Source organism: Rhamphochromis sp. 'chilingali' (genome assembly GCF_963969265.1).
Source record: "Rhamphochromis sp. 'chilingali' genome assembly, chromosome: 10".
Lineage (NCBI taxonomy): Eukaryota > Metazoa > Chordata > Actinopteri > Cichliformes > Cichlidae > Rhamphochromis > Rhamphochromis sp. 'chilingali'.
The window spans coordinates 10,280,096-10,298,078 of NC_137937.1; the positions used below are offsets into that span (position 1 = coordinate 10,280,096).

Below are 17,983 nucleotides of genomic sequence, written 5' to 3' on the forward strand. Positions count from 1 at the left end.
AATAAACATTTACAAGAGCACATGCACAGCTACTCCGATACCGAACAAATTTATAAGTCTCATCTTAACTGTGCCCACAATTATGCAAAACATTTCGGATCACAAGAGAAAAACAATAAAGTCTATAAACCTTACTTGTTTTTCAAAATTTTACTTGTGGAACTGAGAGGTAAAAAAGAAAGAAAAAAAATCCACATTTTATTTATCCTTTTGTTGTAGAAAAACTCTTACTTGATTGGCTTATAAAAATGCATTTCATAGGCAAGAGCATCACTATAATAATAATCATACAGGAGTTTGTCATAAACTGGACAGTTCAGTTCATAGACAGGGTCTTGGGTTGAAGGTTCAGGGTCGACGGTCATATTCACTGATCTTTCTCTTGATGTGCGACAGCTTGGATCTCAGATATTTACACCTCTTCTTCTTAATCTGGTACTCTGATGACTGTGGACAATACATAAGAAAGGTATTGTTGTTTGAATTCTTTACACACAAATTTCACTGCTGAGAATGTGAATAATAACCTTACCTTCTTGAAGTCCTTCAGCCTGTTATAGTCACTCAAGGCATCCTGAGATCAGATTACATATATTAGTTGGCTAAAGAAGTAAGCATCATCCCAAATTCTCACACAGAACTTTCTTTTATGCTAAAGTTTTCAAACCATTTCTAACACTTTATTACTGGATTTATTATTTGATTTTGAGTAGAATTATTTGAATATAAGCAAACACATAATGGATTGCATTTTTATAGTGCTTTTCTAGGCACCCAAAGTGCTTTACAATTCCACTATTCATTCACTCTCACATTCACACACTGGTGGAGGCAAGTTACAGTCTTAGCCACAGCTGCCCTGGGGCAGACTGACAGAAGCGAGGCTGCCATATCGCCCCTCTAGCCAACACCAGTAGGCGGTAGGGTAAAGTGTCTTGCCCAAGGACACAACAACCAGGACAGAGAGAACAGGGGGATCGAACCGGCAACCTTCCAGTAGATGAGCTTCCCAATTCCCCTGAGCCATGGTCGCCCCAACATATCAGTCTTATAAAGTTTCCTATAAAACCAGCCACCTCGCATCTGCTGTTAAACTGTTGACAGTTAGAAGCTAAATTGTTGCCTTGCACTGCAACTTGTACATTCACAATGAAATTGAATACAATGTAAATTTCATCAGATTTAAAATTGTAGGATTAATTGATGGCAAGACTTTTTTGAACAGTCTTTAGGAATGGAGTCTAAAACAAAACAACCCCCCCACCCCCACCCCCACCCCCCATTTTGCTGGTTCAGAAAGTAAGGACTGAAGTTAACTCAGAAGGATAAATTCCAGTACTGAATTTTATGCCTGTGGCACATATTCCAGAATATGTGAATATTCTTTTGGTTAAAACTTTATTTGTGAAAAAAATTCATGAAGTCATTACTAGTTAAGGTTAAAGAACTAGTCAGTTCAACAGAGATCTGACTTTTTGTCAGCCTGCCTAAAATAGGGGTTGTTATTTTCTTTAATCTGAGATGAATAGTAAGATATTCTAGCTTTACAGGGTTGTTTTTGTTTTGTTTTTTGTTAAATAGAGCAGCAAACTCTTTTTCCAAGCTAAATGAAGATCTTCTAAATAAGTGACATGCCATTTCCTCTGTAACTTATGGGTTATCTGCTTTAAGGTGGACATGTGTGAGTCATTAAAAGGAGTCACCACTTCTGATTTGAGGCTTTTTTTTTTTTCCAGAGGAGCTACAGTATCCAGAGTCATACGAGTAGTAATATACCTGTACTTTTTTTTGCCCCCCCCCCACCCCGAGGGCATTCCCCCCCCCCCCACCCCCCACCCCTCTCCCCCTACACCCCCCACCCGGGCATTTTCCCCCCCTCCCCTATCCCCCTCCGCGTCCATGTGCGTGTGCACGTGCGCGAGAACGGACTTTTTGCACGTGCATGTGTGTCCAGGGGTCATATGAGTTCACATGTGTTTAATAGAGTATTATTTAATGAAACCATAATGTGTTTTAATTAAACTCTTTTTAAAGGATTGTATAGGTCTCAGAGTTCTGTTATTTAGACATAGGTGATTTAATTGAACTACTTTAGGGGTATTTTAACTAGTTAGGAGCCTTTTGCATTTTCTTCAGTGCTATTTAGGAGCAAATAGTTTTAAAACAGAGGGCCGCAAATAACAGGTATCCCTTTAGAAATAAACAGTGATACTTCTAAAAACCGTGTATTCCCACACAGCATTTAATTTAGCTAGTTTAGGAAGATTTCACTTTTCTAATAGTTTCACAGGCTAATAGTTTTTAAATAGAGCACCACAAACAACATGTATCCCTTTAGAAATAAACTGTGATACTTCTAAAAGTACATATTCACACTAGCGCTGTATCAACCTCAATGTGGCTTTAATGCAACTAGTCTTATAATTATCTACTAGTCTGCAACAGTTAGACTCGCTGATTACACATAGCTGATTTAACTACTTTAGGGGCATTTCACTTTTCTAAAAGTTTCACAGGCCAATAGTTTTAAATAGAGCACCGCAAACAACATGTATTCTTTTAGAAATAAACTGTGATACTTCTAAAAAACACATATTCACACACTCTGTAACAGTTAGACAGAGGGGGGTACAGTTAGGCTCCCAACAGTCTGTAAAAAAGGTATGAAGCAACAAAAGAGGAGACCTTATCAAGAGCATCCCAGCCCAAAGGTGTTTCTTCACAAATAGTTAATTCCCACACTCTGCAACAGTTAGACTCGATGATTACACATAGCTGATCAGAGGGGGTGCAGTTAGGTGCCCAACAGTCTGCAAAAGAAGTCATGAAGCAAACAAAAGATGCTCCTTATCAAGAGCATCTCAGCCCAAAGGTGTTTCTTCACAAACAGTTAATGGCTTTAATGCAACCAGTCTTATCATGTCAGAGGCCAACAGAAACCATGTCCAACAGAGTCTCCAAAGGCCTGCCACCTTTCTTCCTTACATCATGCTCTTTTATCTCTACATCTCAGAGGTCAACTGAAAGTAGCCCCACCTATATAAAAACACCCCATCAGACACACAGTATTTTCCTCAGCACTTCACAACTGCCGCAAGGTATAGCGTTTTAACTTGTTATTTTTTCACCTGAATGTGCATTGGAGCCGACTTTGCTACCCGCACAGAGCGTTTCTGACAGTCGGACGCTGCTTATACAATAGAGAAAAGCAACAATACAGAGTGTTTCTCTGCTCCAAGAAATCCGAGGGCCTTTCACAAGGTAAGCATGTCTGTTATACCCAGGGCATAAATGTCTGTATGTCAGTGCTGATTATTCAAACATTGTTTAAAATGTGACACATATGTTGTCCGAAAACATTTCCTCTAAATTTGCAAAGTTACTGATTTAAAAAATATATATTTTCAAATTTTTAGTTGCATGTCAAACATATGATAGACTCTTGAGCATATTCGTATAGCTAAATTCACAATGGTATAACCGTGCTAAATAAAAGAGGCCCAAGCACCAATGCACTCTAATCCACTCCGCTAAACTGTATGTTGATAAGTACATGTAGCGTACCTCTACCTCTACAGCTGAAAACAGTTTGTATCCGCACTCTGAGGGTCTGCTGAATTGTTTTAATGGCACTTTTTGACGAACAGCAGATGATGAAATCCTATTTATTGTAGAAACTGTCCCTAAGCTATTGTTGCTCATACTTACTGAGGTCCCTAGCTACTTCCTTACTATGTCAGTAAACATTTTTGAAAAGGAAGCTGTTGTAGATTTAAAGAAACATCTTAATTGAAGCAAAGGCAAAAAAAAACTGGAATGAATTTTATGTGACTGTTCATATTAAAGCCAACAACAAGTGAAAATCCAAAAACGGCTCCAATCCTTTGTATTAATGATCTCCCCCCCTCTCTCTCTCTCTGTGTGTGTGTGTGTGTGTGTGAGTGTGTGTGTGTGTGTGTGTGAGTGTGTGTGTGTGTGCCCTCACAGAAGGAAGGTCACAGCAGGAGCTTTTCTCAAACGCATTACCAATCAGTTTTTTACAAGAAGTGTAGCTCATACAATGGTATAAATGTATTCTTTACGATACTTTATAAATATGAAGCTAAAGATTTTGAGTTCGTGCACATTATGAAGCAAGAATCTAAATATCTGTGTCACAATGATTTCTATAAAAGCGTGTTGTTTATGGGGATAATGTAACAAATCTTTTGTGCGTCCTATTAATGATCAATGATAATTGAAGAGGAACCCTGACTCAGGACATTTTCATGACAAGTGACAGCGCAGACAACTACTAATGAGAGAACCTGTTTTATCATCATAAACACGATGATATGAAGCATCGTTAAAGTGTCACTTCAGTAATGTTGACTCATGTTTTTAATAATGACATGTTTTTAATAATGACTTTAAAACACTAAACTCTAATTTCTGTGGTTTATTTTAAGTTTACAGAATATAACATGTTGTGATACTGGGGAAAAAGGGTAAGGTTTGATAGACTAAACCCTTACATACATAACGTGAAAAACCTAAAGAGTGTGTGAGACTGCTAGCTGTGTTGTTCAGCAATAAACTTATCTACAAATGTGTTAGTAAAGAGTGACTTGTACTTCTGTCCCATTAAGCAATGGTTTAACAAATTTCACTGCAAACTATAAAAGGAATCTGGATTTAAATAGAACACAGTAGTGCAGGAAACACTAGTATGTGTCTATGGAACAAATCTCCTTCAGCGTTCAAATGACCAAAGTGAGGCCTACAGGCGTTTCTCTCAGTTGGTTGTGTTCAGGGAAAAAGCAGCTAAATACACTGAGACTGCTCCACATTGTTAGTGAGTTAACTCTGGATATCTGTAGGTTTTGTCAAACTTGGAGTGAACAAAAGCAGAAAAACAGTAAAAGATGCAGACGGTGAAAGTCTGGTTTATTTCATGAACACAATGAAACATTTTACAGTCCACAGAGCAAAGTAGCACACATGATAAATAGATACACATAACACGGACAGTGAGAAGTAAAACTCGTCGTCTTACCACATGTTATATTCTGTAAACTTAAAATAAACCACAGAAATTAGAGTTTAGTGTTTTAAAGTCATTATTAAAAACATGAGTCAACATTACTGAAGTGACACTTTAACGATGCTTCATAACATCGTGTTTATGATGATAAAACAGGTTCTCTCATTAGTAGTTGTCTGCGCTGTCACTTGTCATGAAAATGTCCTGAGTCAGGGTTCCTCTTCAATTATCATTGATCATTAATAGGACGCACAAAAGATTTGTTACATTATTCCCATAAACAACACGCTTTTATAGAAATCATTGTGACACAGATATTTAGATTCTTGCTTCATAATGTGCACGAACTCAAAATCTTTAGCTTCATATTTATAAAGTATCGCAAAGAATACATTTATACCATTGTATGAGCTACACTTCTTGTAAAAAACTGATTGGTAATGCGTTTGAGAAAAGCTCCTGCTGTGACCTTCCTTCTGTGAGGGCACGCACACACACACACACACACACACACACACACACACACACACACACACACACACACACACACACACACACACACACACACACACACACAGAGAGAGAGAGGGGGGGGGGGGGGAGATCATTAATACAAAGGATTGGAGCCGTTTTTGGATTTTCACTTGTTGTTGGCTTTAATATGAACAGTCACATAAAATTCATTCCAGTTTTTTTTTGCCTTTGCTTCAATTAAGATGTTTCTTTAAATCTACAACAGCTTCCTTTTCAAAAATGTTTACTGACATAGTAAGGAAGTAGCTAGGGACCTCAGTAAGTATGAGCAACAATAGCTTAGGGACAGTTTCTACAATAAATAGGATTTCATCATCTGCTGTTCGTCAAAAAGTGCCATTAAAACAATTCAGCAGACCCTCAGAGTGCGGATACAAACTGTTTTCAGCTGTAGAGGTAGAGGTACGCTACATGTACTTATCAACATACAGTTTAGCGGAGTGGATTAGAGTGCATTGGTGCTTGGGCCTCTTTTATTTAGCACGGTTATACCATTGTGAATTTAGCTATACGAATATGCTCAAGAGTCTATCATATGTTTGACATGCAACTAAAAATTTGAAAATATATATTTTTTAAATCAGTAACTTTGCAAATTTAGAGGAAATGTTTTCGGACAACATATGTGTCACATTTTAAACAATGTTTGAATAATCAGCACTGACATACAGACATTTATGCCCTGGGTATAACAGACATGCTTACCTTGTGAAAGGCCCTCGGATTTCTTGGAGCAGAGAAACACTCTGTATTGTTGCTTTTCTCTATTGTATAAGCAGCGTCCGACTGTCAGAAACGCTCTGTGCGGGTAGCAAAGTCGGCTCCAATGCACATTCAGGTGAAAAAATAACAAGTTAAAACGCTATACCTTGCGGCAGTTGTGAAGTGCTGAGGAAAATACTGTGTGTCTGATGGGGTGTTTTTATATAGGTGGGGCTACTTTCAGTTGACCTCTGAGATGTAGAGATAAAAGAGCATGATGTAAGGAAGAAAGGTGGCAGGCCTTTGGAGACTCTGTTGGACATGGTTTCTGTTGGCCTCTGACATGATAAGACTGGTTGCATTAAAGCCATTAACTGTTTGTGAAGAAACACCTTTGGGCTGAGATGCTCTTGATAAGGAGCATCTTTTGTTTGCTTCATGACTTCTTTTGCAGACTGTTGGGCACCTAACTGCACCCCCTCTGATCAGCTATGTGTAATCATCGAGTCTAACTGTTGCAGAGTGTGGGAATTAACTATTTGTGAAGAAACACCTTTGGGCTGGGATGCTCTTGATAAGGTCTCCTCTTTTGTTGCTTCATACCTTTTTTACAGACTGTTGGGAGCCTAACTGTACCCCCCTCTGTCTAACTGTTACAGAGTGTGTGAATATGTGTTTTTTAGAAGTATCACAGTTTATTTCTAAAAGAATACATGTTGTTTGCGGTGCTCTATTTAAAACTATTGGCCTGTGAAACTTTTAGAAAAGTGAAATGCCCCTAAAGTAGTTAAATCAGCTATGTGTAATCAGCGAGTCTAACTGTTGCAGACTAGTAGATAATTATAAGACTAGTTGCATTAAAGCCACATTGAGGTTGATACAGCGCTAGTGTGAATATGTACTTTTAGAAGTATCACAGTTTATTTCTAAAGGGATACATGTTGTTTGTGGTGCTCTATTTAAAAACTATTAGCCTGTGAAACTATTAGAAAAGTGAAATCTTCCTAAACTAGCTAAATTAAATGCTGTGTGGGAATACACGGTTTTTAGAAGTATCACTGTTTATTTCTAAAGGGATACCTGTTATTTGCGGCCCTCTGTTTTAAAACTATTTGCTCCTAAATAGCACTGAAGAAAATGCAAAAGGCTCCTAACTAGTTAAAATACCCCTAAAGTAGTTCAATTAAATCACCTATGTCTAAATAACAGAACTCTGAGACCTATACAATCCTTTAAAAAGAGTTTAATTAAAACACATTATGGTTTCATTAAATAATACTCTATTAAACACATGTGAACTCATATGACCCCTGGACACACATGCACGTGCAAAAAGTCCGTTCTCGCGCACGTGCACACGCACATGGACGCGGAGGGGGATAGGGGAGGGGGGGAAAATGCCCGGGTGGGGGGTGTAGGGGGAGAGGGGTGGGGGGTGGGGGGGGGGGGGGGGAATGCCCTCGGGGTGGGGGGGGGGCAAAAAAAAGTACAGGTATATTACTACTCGTATGACTCTGGATACTGTAGCTCCTCTGGAAAAAAAAAAAAGCCTCAAATCAGAAGTGGTGACTCCTTTTAATGACTCACACATGTCCACCTTAAAGCAGATAACCCATAAGTTACAGAGGAAATGGCATGTCACTTATTTAGAAGATCTTCATTTAGCTTGGAAAAAGAGTTTGCTGCTCTATTTAACAAAAAACAAAACAAAAACAACCCTGTAAAGCTAGAATATCTTACTATTCATCTCAGATTAAAGAAAATAACAACCCCTATTTTAGGCAGGCTGACAAAAAGTCAGATCTCTGTTGAACTGACTAGTTCTTTAACCTTAACTAGTAATGACTTCATGAATTTTTTTCACAAATAAAGTTTTAACCAAAAGAATATTCACATATTCTGGAATATGTGCCACAGGCATAAAATTCAGTACTGGAATTTATCCTTCTGAGTTAACTTCAGTCCTTACTTTCTGAACCAGCAAAATGGGGGGTGGGGGTGGGGGTGGGGGGGTTGTTTTGTTTTAGACTCCATTCCTAAAGACTGTTCAAAAAAGTCTTGCCATCAATTAATCCTACAATTTTAAATCTGATGAAATTTACATTGTATTCAATTTCATTGTGAATGTACAAGTTGCAGTGCAAGGCAACAATTTAGCTTCTAACTGTCAACAGTTTAACAGCAGATGCGAGGTGGCTGGTTTTATAGGAAACTTTATAAGACTGATATGTTGGGGCGACCATGGCTCAGGGGAATTGGGAAGCTCATCTACTGGAAGGTTGCCGGTTCGATCCCCCTGTTCTCTCTGTCCTGGTTGTTGTGTCCTTGGGCAAGACACTTTACCCTACCGCCTACTGGTGTTGGCTAGAGGGGCGATATGGCAGCCTTGCTTCTGTCAGTCTGCCCCAGGGCAGCTGTGGCTAAGACTGTAACTTGCCTCCACCAGTGTGTGAATGTGGAGGGGGATAGGGGAGGGGGGAAAAATGCCCGGGTGGGGGGTGTGGGGGGTGTAGGGGGAGAGGGGTGGGGGGGGAATGCCCTCGGGGTGGGGGGGGGGGGGGGGCAAAAAAAAGTACAGGTATATTACTACTCATACGCAGTTAGAATGTAACACTATTAACAAGATAATCAACCTCTGTGGGAGTAGAGTTCAGGTAGCTCCTCTGCATTGTGCTGGCACATATCATTGAAGAAGATAACAGTGGAGGAATTATATCCTTTCACTAAGTTACAGCACTTTCAGAAAGACATCTACTGTGTAATATTGTAAATCTAAATATTATAAAGAAATGAACAGAAAAAAAACAGGTTTTTCTGGGAAGAATGTTATATGTCATATGTAAGAAGAAGATCCAGAGTGTGCTTCAAGTGGTGGGTGGGCTCGTTTACATTTTGAGTGAAGCCAGTTGGCTCTAATTACAGTTTAAATGCTATGTCATTTTTAGTATCTACATGGATGTTTAAAATAAATAACACACTGTAAATATTTTATCTGAACTGAAATCTAAATCACAGTCATTGTTAACTCATTTTGAGTGTTTGGTTTTTGTTAGATACTCATTAGGTCGCTTAACTGTTATTGTCTGAAAATTGTTTGTGTAGTTTTCATTGGTTTCTGTTTTAGATTTAGTTTTTTTAAATTATTATAATATGGAGAATACTTTTTAAAAAGTGCAGTTTTAATTTTTATTTCAGTTACTTGAAATGCCTTGTGCTGGTTAAGTATAAAAACCTAGGGTACGGCATACATTTATGAAATGTAAGACTGCGTTCTTCCATTTGCGCAACATCTCTAAAATTAGAAATATCCTGTCTCAGAGTGACGCTGAAAAACTAGTTCATGCATTTATTACTTCCAGGCTGGACTACTGTAATTCATTATTATCAGAATGTCCTAAAAACTCCCCGAAAAGCCTTCAGCTAATCCAAAATGCTGCAGCAAGAGTGCTGACATGTACTAGAAAGAGAGAGCATATTTCTCCTGTTTTGGCTTCCCTTCATTAGCTTCCTGTTAAATCCAGAATTGATACATTAAAATAACAGCCTGCATTCCATCGAAATCACTAATGAGATGTTATGGCACAGCAAGAACATTACTAACCAAAATAACAACGTAAATAACGTTTCAACGTCCCTCTTCTCAGCTGTTTCTCTTTCCCTCTTTCTTTCTCCCCTTCTTTCCCCCAGTCAAGTCTGTCCCGTATTCCAGTAAGTGAAAATAAAATAAACAATAAAAGGTGAATCAAATGGACCATTACGGCAAGGCTGGGATGGTCAATTTGGTAAAGTAAATCCGTTGGGCATCTTTCTTTGCCTTTAGACAATAATTCTGATGGCAAAAGAGCCAAACGGGACAGGCAAAAGAAAAAAAAAAAAAAAAAAGGGTGGACCAGCCACCTTCCCTTCAAAGAACCAGACAGATGCTGCCGCCCTTACCATGAACTCTGGACTGCCATCAGAATGTCGGTCCAGTTCTCGGTCCAGGTCGGCCAGGTCCTGGTTTATGCCGTCCAGCTCAGCCTGTAGGTTCTTGTATTCTTGGTGATCCCTATCAAACTCCTGTTTGTAGGCCAGACGCTCTTGCTCATCCAAAATGGGGGGAAACAAACTATATGCAAGAAGACAATTCAGTACATAACCAGTAAAACAAAAGAGATACGAATCAGTCAAGGTCAAAGACAAAGTTCTTTATTACCAGCTTTGATCTAGAAATAGCAGATTAATTGCAATCAGCTAATAACTGGCAATGGAATCACATGCACTCACACACTGAAATCTTCTTCCTCTAGGTCATCCCCAGATTCCACACCAGTGTCGTAGTCCCTCAGCCTGGGCTGCAGGCCTCCCACATAGCTGCTGATGTCAGAGTCTCTGCAAACAGGATTTACTGATTCATCCATTTTTGCAAAAGCCTTATAAGTATCTGCCATTAAAACAAACACACTTGAACCCTTGTAGCATGTTTACAGAGCCAACTGGTCTCAAATATGGTTAATATGGTTCCCCATTATCCTTCAGTACCTTAAACTTCAAAACTTATGGATGAGCTGACCCATCAGAGATGGATCACTGTGATCGAGTGCTACTACAGAGTTATGTGCACCTCTTCTCTTTGCACCAGACCTCATTTCAAATTTGGTACAGGGACACTGATCGTTTGTTGACCTGATTTGAACAGAAGTATCCCCGTCTGACCAGCTGGAGTTCCCTCTACACAGCACAGGAAACAGTTTCTGCAGCAGCTGAGATGTTCATCTTCGCAAAGTTGATAATGATGCACTTTTACACAACCATGAAGAACAGTTTCTTATTGACCCACACTCACAAATAAATGTATCTTCATTGTACATTTCTATTTGAAATGTTATTATTTTCTGTGTTTCAGTGAGTGTTTTTCACTACAGCACCAACAATACAATATAATACCAACAATCCCTTTTCTTGGGAATTTAGCGACGTTAAAAATATAATCAAAGAGGCTTTGGTGGTGGATTGTAAGTGTCATGGTCTGTGTGGAGTTATGTTCTCCCATGTCTGTGTGGGGCATTGTTGTGGGGCATTTTCAATTTGTCCCACAGTCCGAACACACAGATTGACCGTAGGTGTGGGTGTGAATGTGAAAGTGAATGGTTGTCTGTCTCACTGTGTTAGCCCCATCATAGACTGGTGACTGTTCAGCGTCTACCCCTCCTCACCAGCTGGGATAGCAGGTGCCCCACCCAGAAGTCTCCAAGCCGTTTTATTTTAGATGAACTTTGGTGGTTTACAGAGGAAAATTGTGTAACTAACTCCATCAGGCCACAGTCCTGATCATGTGAGCCCCCCCCCCCCCCCCCGCCTCTGCACCCCACCCCAGAACATTTAGTCCTACAAAACTTCATTTACAAAAACAGACTGACAGTGATGCTGCATGTGCAAAAGGCCAGACACCCAAGGTAAGACTCTATCATGTTTTAAGTAAACAAATTATACACTGTTCAGTCATTTCAGTAATTTATTATTCAAGAATAAAAACCCAATAGAGCTGCTAGCATCACTATATCTGTAAAAAACAAACAAAACAAAACAAAACCCCAATTCCCCCAGTGCTTAATGATACCTTTTCATAACAATGAAGAACATGCTTACCCTGGTAGGTATAGAGGCTTGTTGTAGTCCAGCTGGTCTAAATAGTCTCTAGAGGCCCCAACTTTATCGTTATGGTCATTAACAAACACCTCTGGATCACCAGACACGTTGGTCACCTGAAGCAACAAACATAGTCAGCCTCAGAGTTTCTACAATGCCAGATTGAAATTAAAGGGACTTTTCCAAATGATGAGCAGTTTAGGGGTGGAAGTGGCTCTACAAATATTTTGAGTTTAGGTTTAAGGTGAAAATACCACGATTATGTCATCAAAGATTTTTCACATTAATGAGTTTCGTCCCATATCGTTAATGAGAGTGCCTTATCATAACCTAATGAGATACTACGCTCATACTTGAGGTCATGGAAACCTGTTTCCTCCATATGAAGCAAGAAGCATCCGCAGGGACCAACCGGTTCCTCTACTTGTCCCTGTATGTCTGAATACCACAAATACCTTCACTATTGTCAACAAGAAGTCTTAGTCAGTGCCTTTAACCAGCACACCTGATGAAATCTCAGGCCTGATGGTGCTACTTGGAAAGTACACAGCTGGAATTAAAGCTACATGGACATAATACTCAGATACACATTTTCCATTTTTATCACTACCATCGGAAGACAGGGAATAAATTAATTAATCTGAACATGTGAAAGATCTAATGAGTTAATGTTTAAAAGAATAAAAATATAACAACATGCTGTTTCACTTTAGATGACATCACAGTGACACCACAGCACATCATGCTGAAACTAAGAGTGGCTAAACAGACCACACCCAGAAACTACAGGTGAAACCTCCTCTGCCCAGTGTCTCTCTCACCTGTCACGCGCACACACACACACACACACACACACACACACACACACACACACACACACACACACACACACACACACACACACACACACACCAATTCTCAGCTTTTGTAACAAACAAGTTGTGTAATTTCTGAAGTAGTAGTAGTGGTTAGAATCTGCAGCCAATTACATGAATTATGCTCCTATGCATCTTTATTGCCATTTACAGTGCTGTTAGGATGTCCCAGACTGTTTTAATGTTCTTAACAGTCTGTTTAGAGATTACACAGATCAAAACCAAGCATTCTGAATAGTGGATAAGAGCAGATAACACATTATCACCCTGCAACTGACTTTAATGTTGTGGAAATTTTAAAGCCCTCTGACACACCTTAGAGATATTGTGTGTTCCAGCTCTTGACTGCAGATCTGTGTCATGTTTACAGTATTTAAAATATTCAAAAATATTCACAGAGAGTTGGAGACTGAGTGGGGAATTTGTTGAGCTGACCTGATATATTTAGTTCAACCTTAATTTGACTGAATAAAGTTACGCTGCAGCTGATACAGGCTTTTGCTATTTAGTAAACAGGTAAATGCGATGCTGATGTCAACACAGTCACACACAGACTCACCCACTCCCCGACGCTGTTGTGGTGACCAACATTGACAACCTTGACTTCCTCCCAGAGAATGCGTTCTGGGCCCCAGCGCCTGATCTGTTGGCGAGTCTTGACCGCAAACACGAGCAGGATGATGAGGGCAACAAACACCAAAAAGCCCATAACCACAGCGATGGCCTGCAAGAAGCACAACCAAGATCATGGAGCTGAAGTAATACCCATTATCAGGGATGTAAATGACAGGCAAGTTTCACACATTTCCCTAAAAATCTCAATCTTATAACACCTGCCACCAAACAATGAGTTGGCCAAAGGACATTTGCAGGTACAAGTCTGCCATGAAACAATGATTCCAAATTCATGTAGAACAAACTGGGTTTCCAGTATCACTACATGTACTAGTTGGTTTCCAACGGCACACTTGCTCAGTTCAGCTGATTGCTGCTTTAGTGCAAAAATGTGTAGAAACACACCCAATTCCTGATCACCAACATGTATTCTGCTGCTCAAGATATCTCCTGCCCACAAGCGACAGTCAGTGACGCCGTTTCTGTCAGGGTTATGGTGATGTTTGCAGTTCTTACAGTTAACATTTAATGGCGTCAATTTAACAAAAATAAGGCAAGCAAACACTGGTGTTCAGTATTTTCCCCAATTTAAGAAATGTGAAAAGTTTGGAGCTCAATTGCACCAGTCCCTGAGTGCACCCAGAACAAGCTGATTTAGTACTGAAAGAGGGGCACACACATTTGTCAGGTTTTTGTTTCTTTTGCTTTTAATAACTTTGAAGTAGACGAACACATAAAGTTCCAATAAAATGAACATTTGCAGACTTTTCTCTTCCTGACACCACTCAGTTCTATTGCATTTTTCTTCTAGTCTTCTGAAGTCGTAATTTCATCTTCATGTGTCCATTAACTGCGAGTTTAATTCACTGCTACCTCTCTGGCTGAAACTAAACAAACTCTCAGTATACACAGAGAAAGGAACTACACAGAAACCGCACATCCTGTGCCAAAGATCCAACCACACATTATTAGAGAAAAAGTGTCTTACCTCTTGGGGCTCCACCACGCAGTAATGGTAAAGGTATTGGTTTAAGAAGAGGCCCTGGGGCTGGACCTGGTTCTGGAACTGGGCACACATCTGTACCACCTGGTTGTAGTACATAGACCCCGTGGACTGTGCTGTTGGATTTATCGCCACCAGGTACACAATAGTGGCAATAATCATCAGGAATGCCAAGATGGCGCAGATAATGATTGATGCCAGGTAGAACTTTGATGAACGGGCAGTACCTTGCCTTGACACAACCATGATGAATATAATAAGCACAGCTATGAAGGTAATTGCAGAAATGGCAATGATAAAGCCTTTGCCAGATCTGGGATCCATTTGTGTTCCTCCATAGCCGGAATAGGAACCACCATATCCACCACCATATGAGCCACCATATGAGCCACCATACGCGCCCCCATAACCGGTTCCATATCCACTGCCATATGAGCCTGGCATGAGACCAGTTCCGCCCCCCATGAGACTCATTTCGTAATCCCAGGCCAGTGTGGAGGCCACACAGGCAAACACAGCCACACACATGATGATAATGATGATGCACATTATCTTCATCACACCAGGTGGTGAATTCCAGCGATAGAAGTGAAGCACCTTATTTCCAGAATAATAGGAAAATGCTGGGTTGGACATGACTTCACTGTGCCTGTGGCTGGAACAGAGGAGAGAAGATGAGTTGTGGTCATTGTCAAGACATGGAAAAGCAAACACCAAGTACTGATATAAAAATAGCAAGGCTACCCCAAGAATAAGGTCTAATATTGTCAATGTTTTCATCACAAGGGCAACTTCTCATAATGGTGTGATCTACTTCACGTCATTGAAATGAACAGGTTATCACTTTGAAAAAGAAAATCCTCATGTCATCTAAAACCCAACTAAGCCAAAGCCTCATTGATGTCCATCACACATTTTCCAAAGGCTAAAGATGATTTAAAAAAAAAAGTTTATTAGGGATGGATGCGTTTGTCAAATAGTTAACAAGAACAACAAAAAAAACTTGGTAGAACTCAAGTTTTTTTTAATACAACAAATTGTTTATACACTAATAAGCCAAAGATCTATGGTTTGAGCCCAAAAGGTGACACTAATGCTGTTGGGCATCTGACGTAAAAATCTAATCAAACGTGAATCGGCCCACTGCAGCAATGCCTTGTGAATACTGGAGCGCTGGAAAATGGCAACTATGAAAACTATGCCAACAGTCGGGTGACAAAGAGAAATAGTGTGGGATTGAACACAGACTTTACTAACAGGAAAAGCACGCACAGCTAAAGACGTCAGAAAGTCCGGCGCGGAAGCGGTTTACCTAATAACAGAAAATATGCATTCTGTGGCCCTACAAATACAACAATCCAGTCATTTGAATTTTGGGTGGGGGCCACTCCTTAAAGAATACTGAGTTAGTTCCCAGTGAAAATGAAACTTTTTTTTGGATGCCTTAAATTGCAATGAAACATTTTTGTCATGTATTTGAAATTAATGTTAGAATAGAATAGAGTATAATAGAAAAGCCCTTTATTGCCATTGCACATGTACAATGAAATTATGGGTGCTCCATGTCAACTATGCAGAATAAAACATAAAGAGTAGGACAGCAGGAATAAATAACAAACAGGATAAATATATACAGTCAAGAGGAATATATACAAAACAAGAGAAAGCCACAAAATAGAAAGGCATAACTATTATTACCAATTGCCTGAATTTCATCACACAACCTTTTACGGTCTTCTGATGCCTATATTGAAGCTTTTTTAAACGTATTACTGGCAATTTAAAAACAAGCAAACGCTTGCTCAAAAATGATGAAATTTGTCACTTTTGTTATGTGAAAATCCTTTAAACCTTACATTAATTTAAAATCATTGAATTCTGAGGCTTTTCTTCGAACATGTCTACATTTCCAGAGGTTTATTTACCATAAACACTGCACTGAGCTTAAGTCAGCTGAGTCCATAAATGACTAGATGAAGCAGGTGTCTGTGCGTAGTGAATGATAAAGGGAATTCAGCTTACCGTTTTTTGCCACTGTGGTTGCTGTGTTTGTTGCTCGGCATACTTAAGGTCAACTTCCACTCACTCTAGTAGGACAACACACAAGAAGCAATGAGCATTCAAAAGCTTTTGTATAATGTCATGTGTCAGACTAGTTTTCCTGCTGAGGCACATACCAGCTCTCAGCCTTTTGTTACAAATGTGTGTTTGTGCAGATTTCCTAGCTCACATGATTTCTTTGTTTTTCTTGTCTAAGGTAACTGAATCAATTATGTGATACATACTTTTCAAAAGTCAACACTTCAAATTGCGTTTGATTTTCTGAAATGTGGGGCTAGGAATGATTAGAAATGATTGGCACTAATATTCATGAAGTGCCTTACTTTGACGCTTTGTTAAAAATGATATATTTTATGGTCATCTCAAACGATGAATGCGAAAATCTAACAAACTAGTGACGTATCAGGGGACCAATGTCTGGCTATGGAAAGCACTACGATGGAAAACAGCGCCTGTGTTTATGAGGAAGCCTGTTAATATGGTGGCCATTTCAGATTAAAAGCAGCTGTCTGAGCAGATAACACTGATCCATTCCATCACTTGTAAACTGACTTTAACATCAATGCTCATCTCTTCTACTTCAAACTGTCCGTAAACTCTAGTTACACCTTTAAGAGGGACCTACCTGTGTGATGATCGGCGTCCTGCTGATGAACACAATACACACTCACTGAAATACGAACGCAAACACTGTGCTCGCGACCGCCTCCATCCACAGCGCGCACTCAGGTAGCAATGAGATGGGCATATAGGCGTGTGCTCGTCACGTGATCGCCTCCTCCTTGAAACAGGACTAACCTGTCCTCAGTGCCTGCATCTTCTGGAAACAGGCAGAAGATGCGTGTACTCTTCCAGGAACTGTTTGAGCTTTATTTCCAGTGCTCTTAAAACCAGATTATAAACAAATGAACTCTCAATCTGCTCCACTTAAAATAACAAACATAATCTCTTTTGAACATCTATTTATCCCGCAATTTCGACAAAAAGCAGGGTTACTATCAAGAAATGCGAATCCCGACGTGCCAGACTTGATCTCTGTTAAAATGCATACGTGCACTAATTCGATGTACCTGAAACCTGAGCCGATGTCCCCATCCCGTCTTCCTACTGTTGTGAAACTTGGTAGGACAAACAGTAACCTGTCAAACCTGTTCAGCAGGTAGAGCTTCTGCTCAGTGCACCGCTGTGAGTCCAGCAGCCACCTTGACCCCTGCATCAGTAGACCACTTCTAGTAGCCCGCATGTTTCTTTGCTTTTTGGACAGTTTCTAGCAGACACACCTTGAGAAAATATTCTATTCCTTTACCCATTTATCAGTGTCACTGCTGTCTTTGTATTCATTTTCATTTATACAAATACTCTTACTTAACACGTGAATGCAGAGAAACTCTTTGTTCAAAGTCCATTTTAAATTTGGTGTGAGTGACAATACTGAGTTTTTCAGGAACAGCTGCTGCAGGAAAATGTCGCTGGGTCTGCTGTTTTTGGATAGCTGTTAGTTTATTCATCAGAGTAGCTGCAAAATTAAAACCCCTGGAAGCA

General features: G+C 39.8%; 1 protein-coding gene across 2 annotated transcripts; it reads right to left on the bottom strand.

The window, feature by feature from the left end:
- Positions 1 to 309: 309 nt before the first annotated feature.
- Positions 310 to 17,451, bottom strand: oclnb (occludin b). Of its 2 annotated transcripts, XM_080894629.1 has the most exons (9): positions 17,067 to 17,436; positions 16,403 to 16,467; positions 14,366 to 15,035; positions 13,322 to 13,486; positions 11,888 to 12,003; positions 10,526 to 10,630; positions 10,196 to 10,367; positions 533 to 574; positions 310 to 447 (listed from the first exon to the last, which is right to left on the bottom strand). In XM_080894629.1, the coding sequence occupies exons 2-9, from the start codon at positions 16,441 to 16,443 to the stop codon at positions 349 to 351; spliced, it is 1,410 nt and encodes a 469-aa protein (XP_080750755.1). In that variant the 5' UTR covers positions 16,444 to 16,467; positions 17,067 to 17,436; the 3' UTR covers positions 310 to 348. The 2 variants fall into 2 exon arrangements, with proteins under 2 accessions (XP_080750755.1, XP_080750754.1); XM_080894628.1 differs by lacking the exons at positions 310 to 447; positions 533 to 574 and adding an exon at positions 4,910 to 5,499 and having other exon boundaries at positions 17,067 to 17,451.
- Between the last annotated feature and the right edge of the window lie 532 nt (positions 17,452 to 17,983).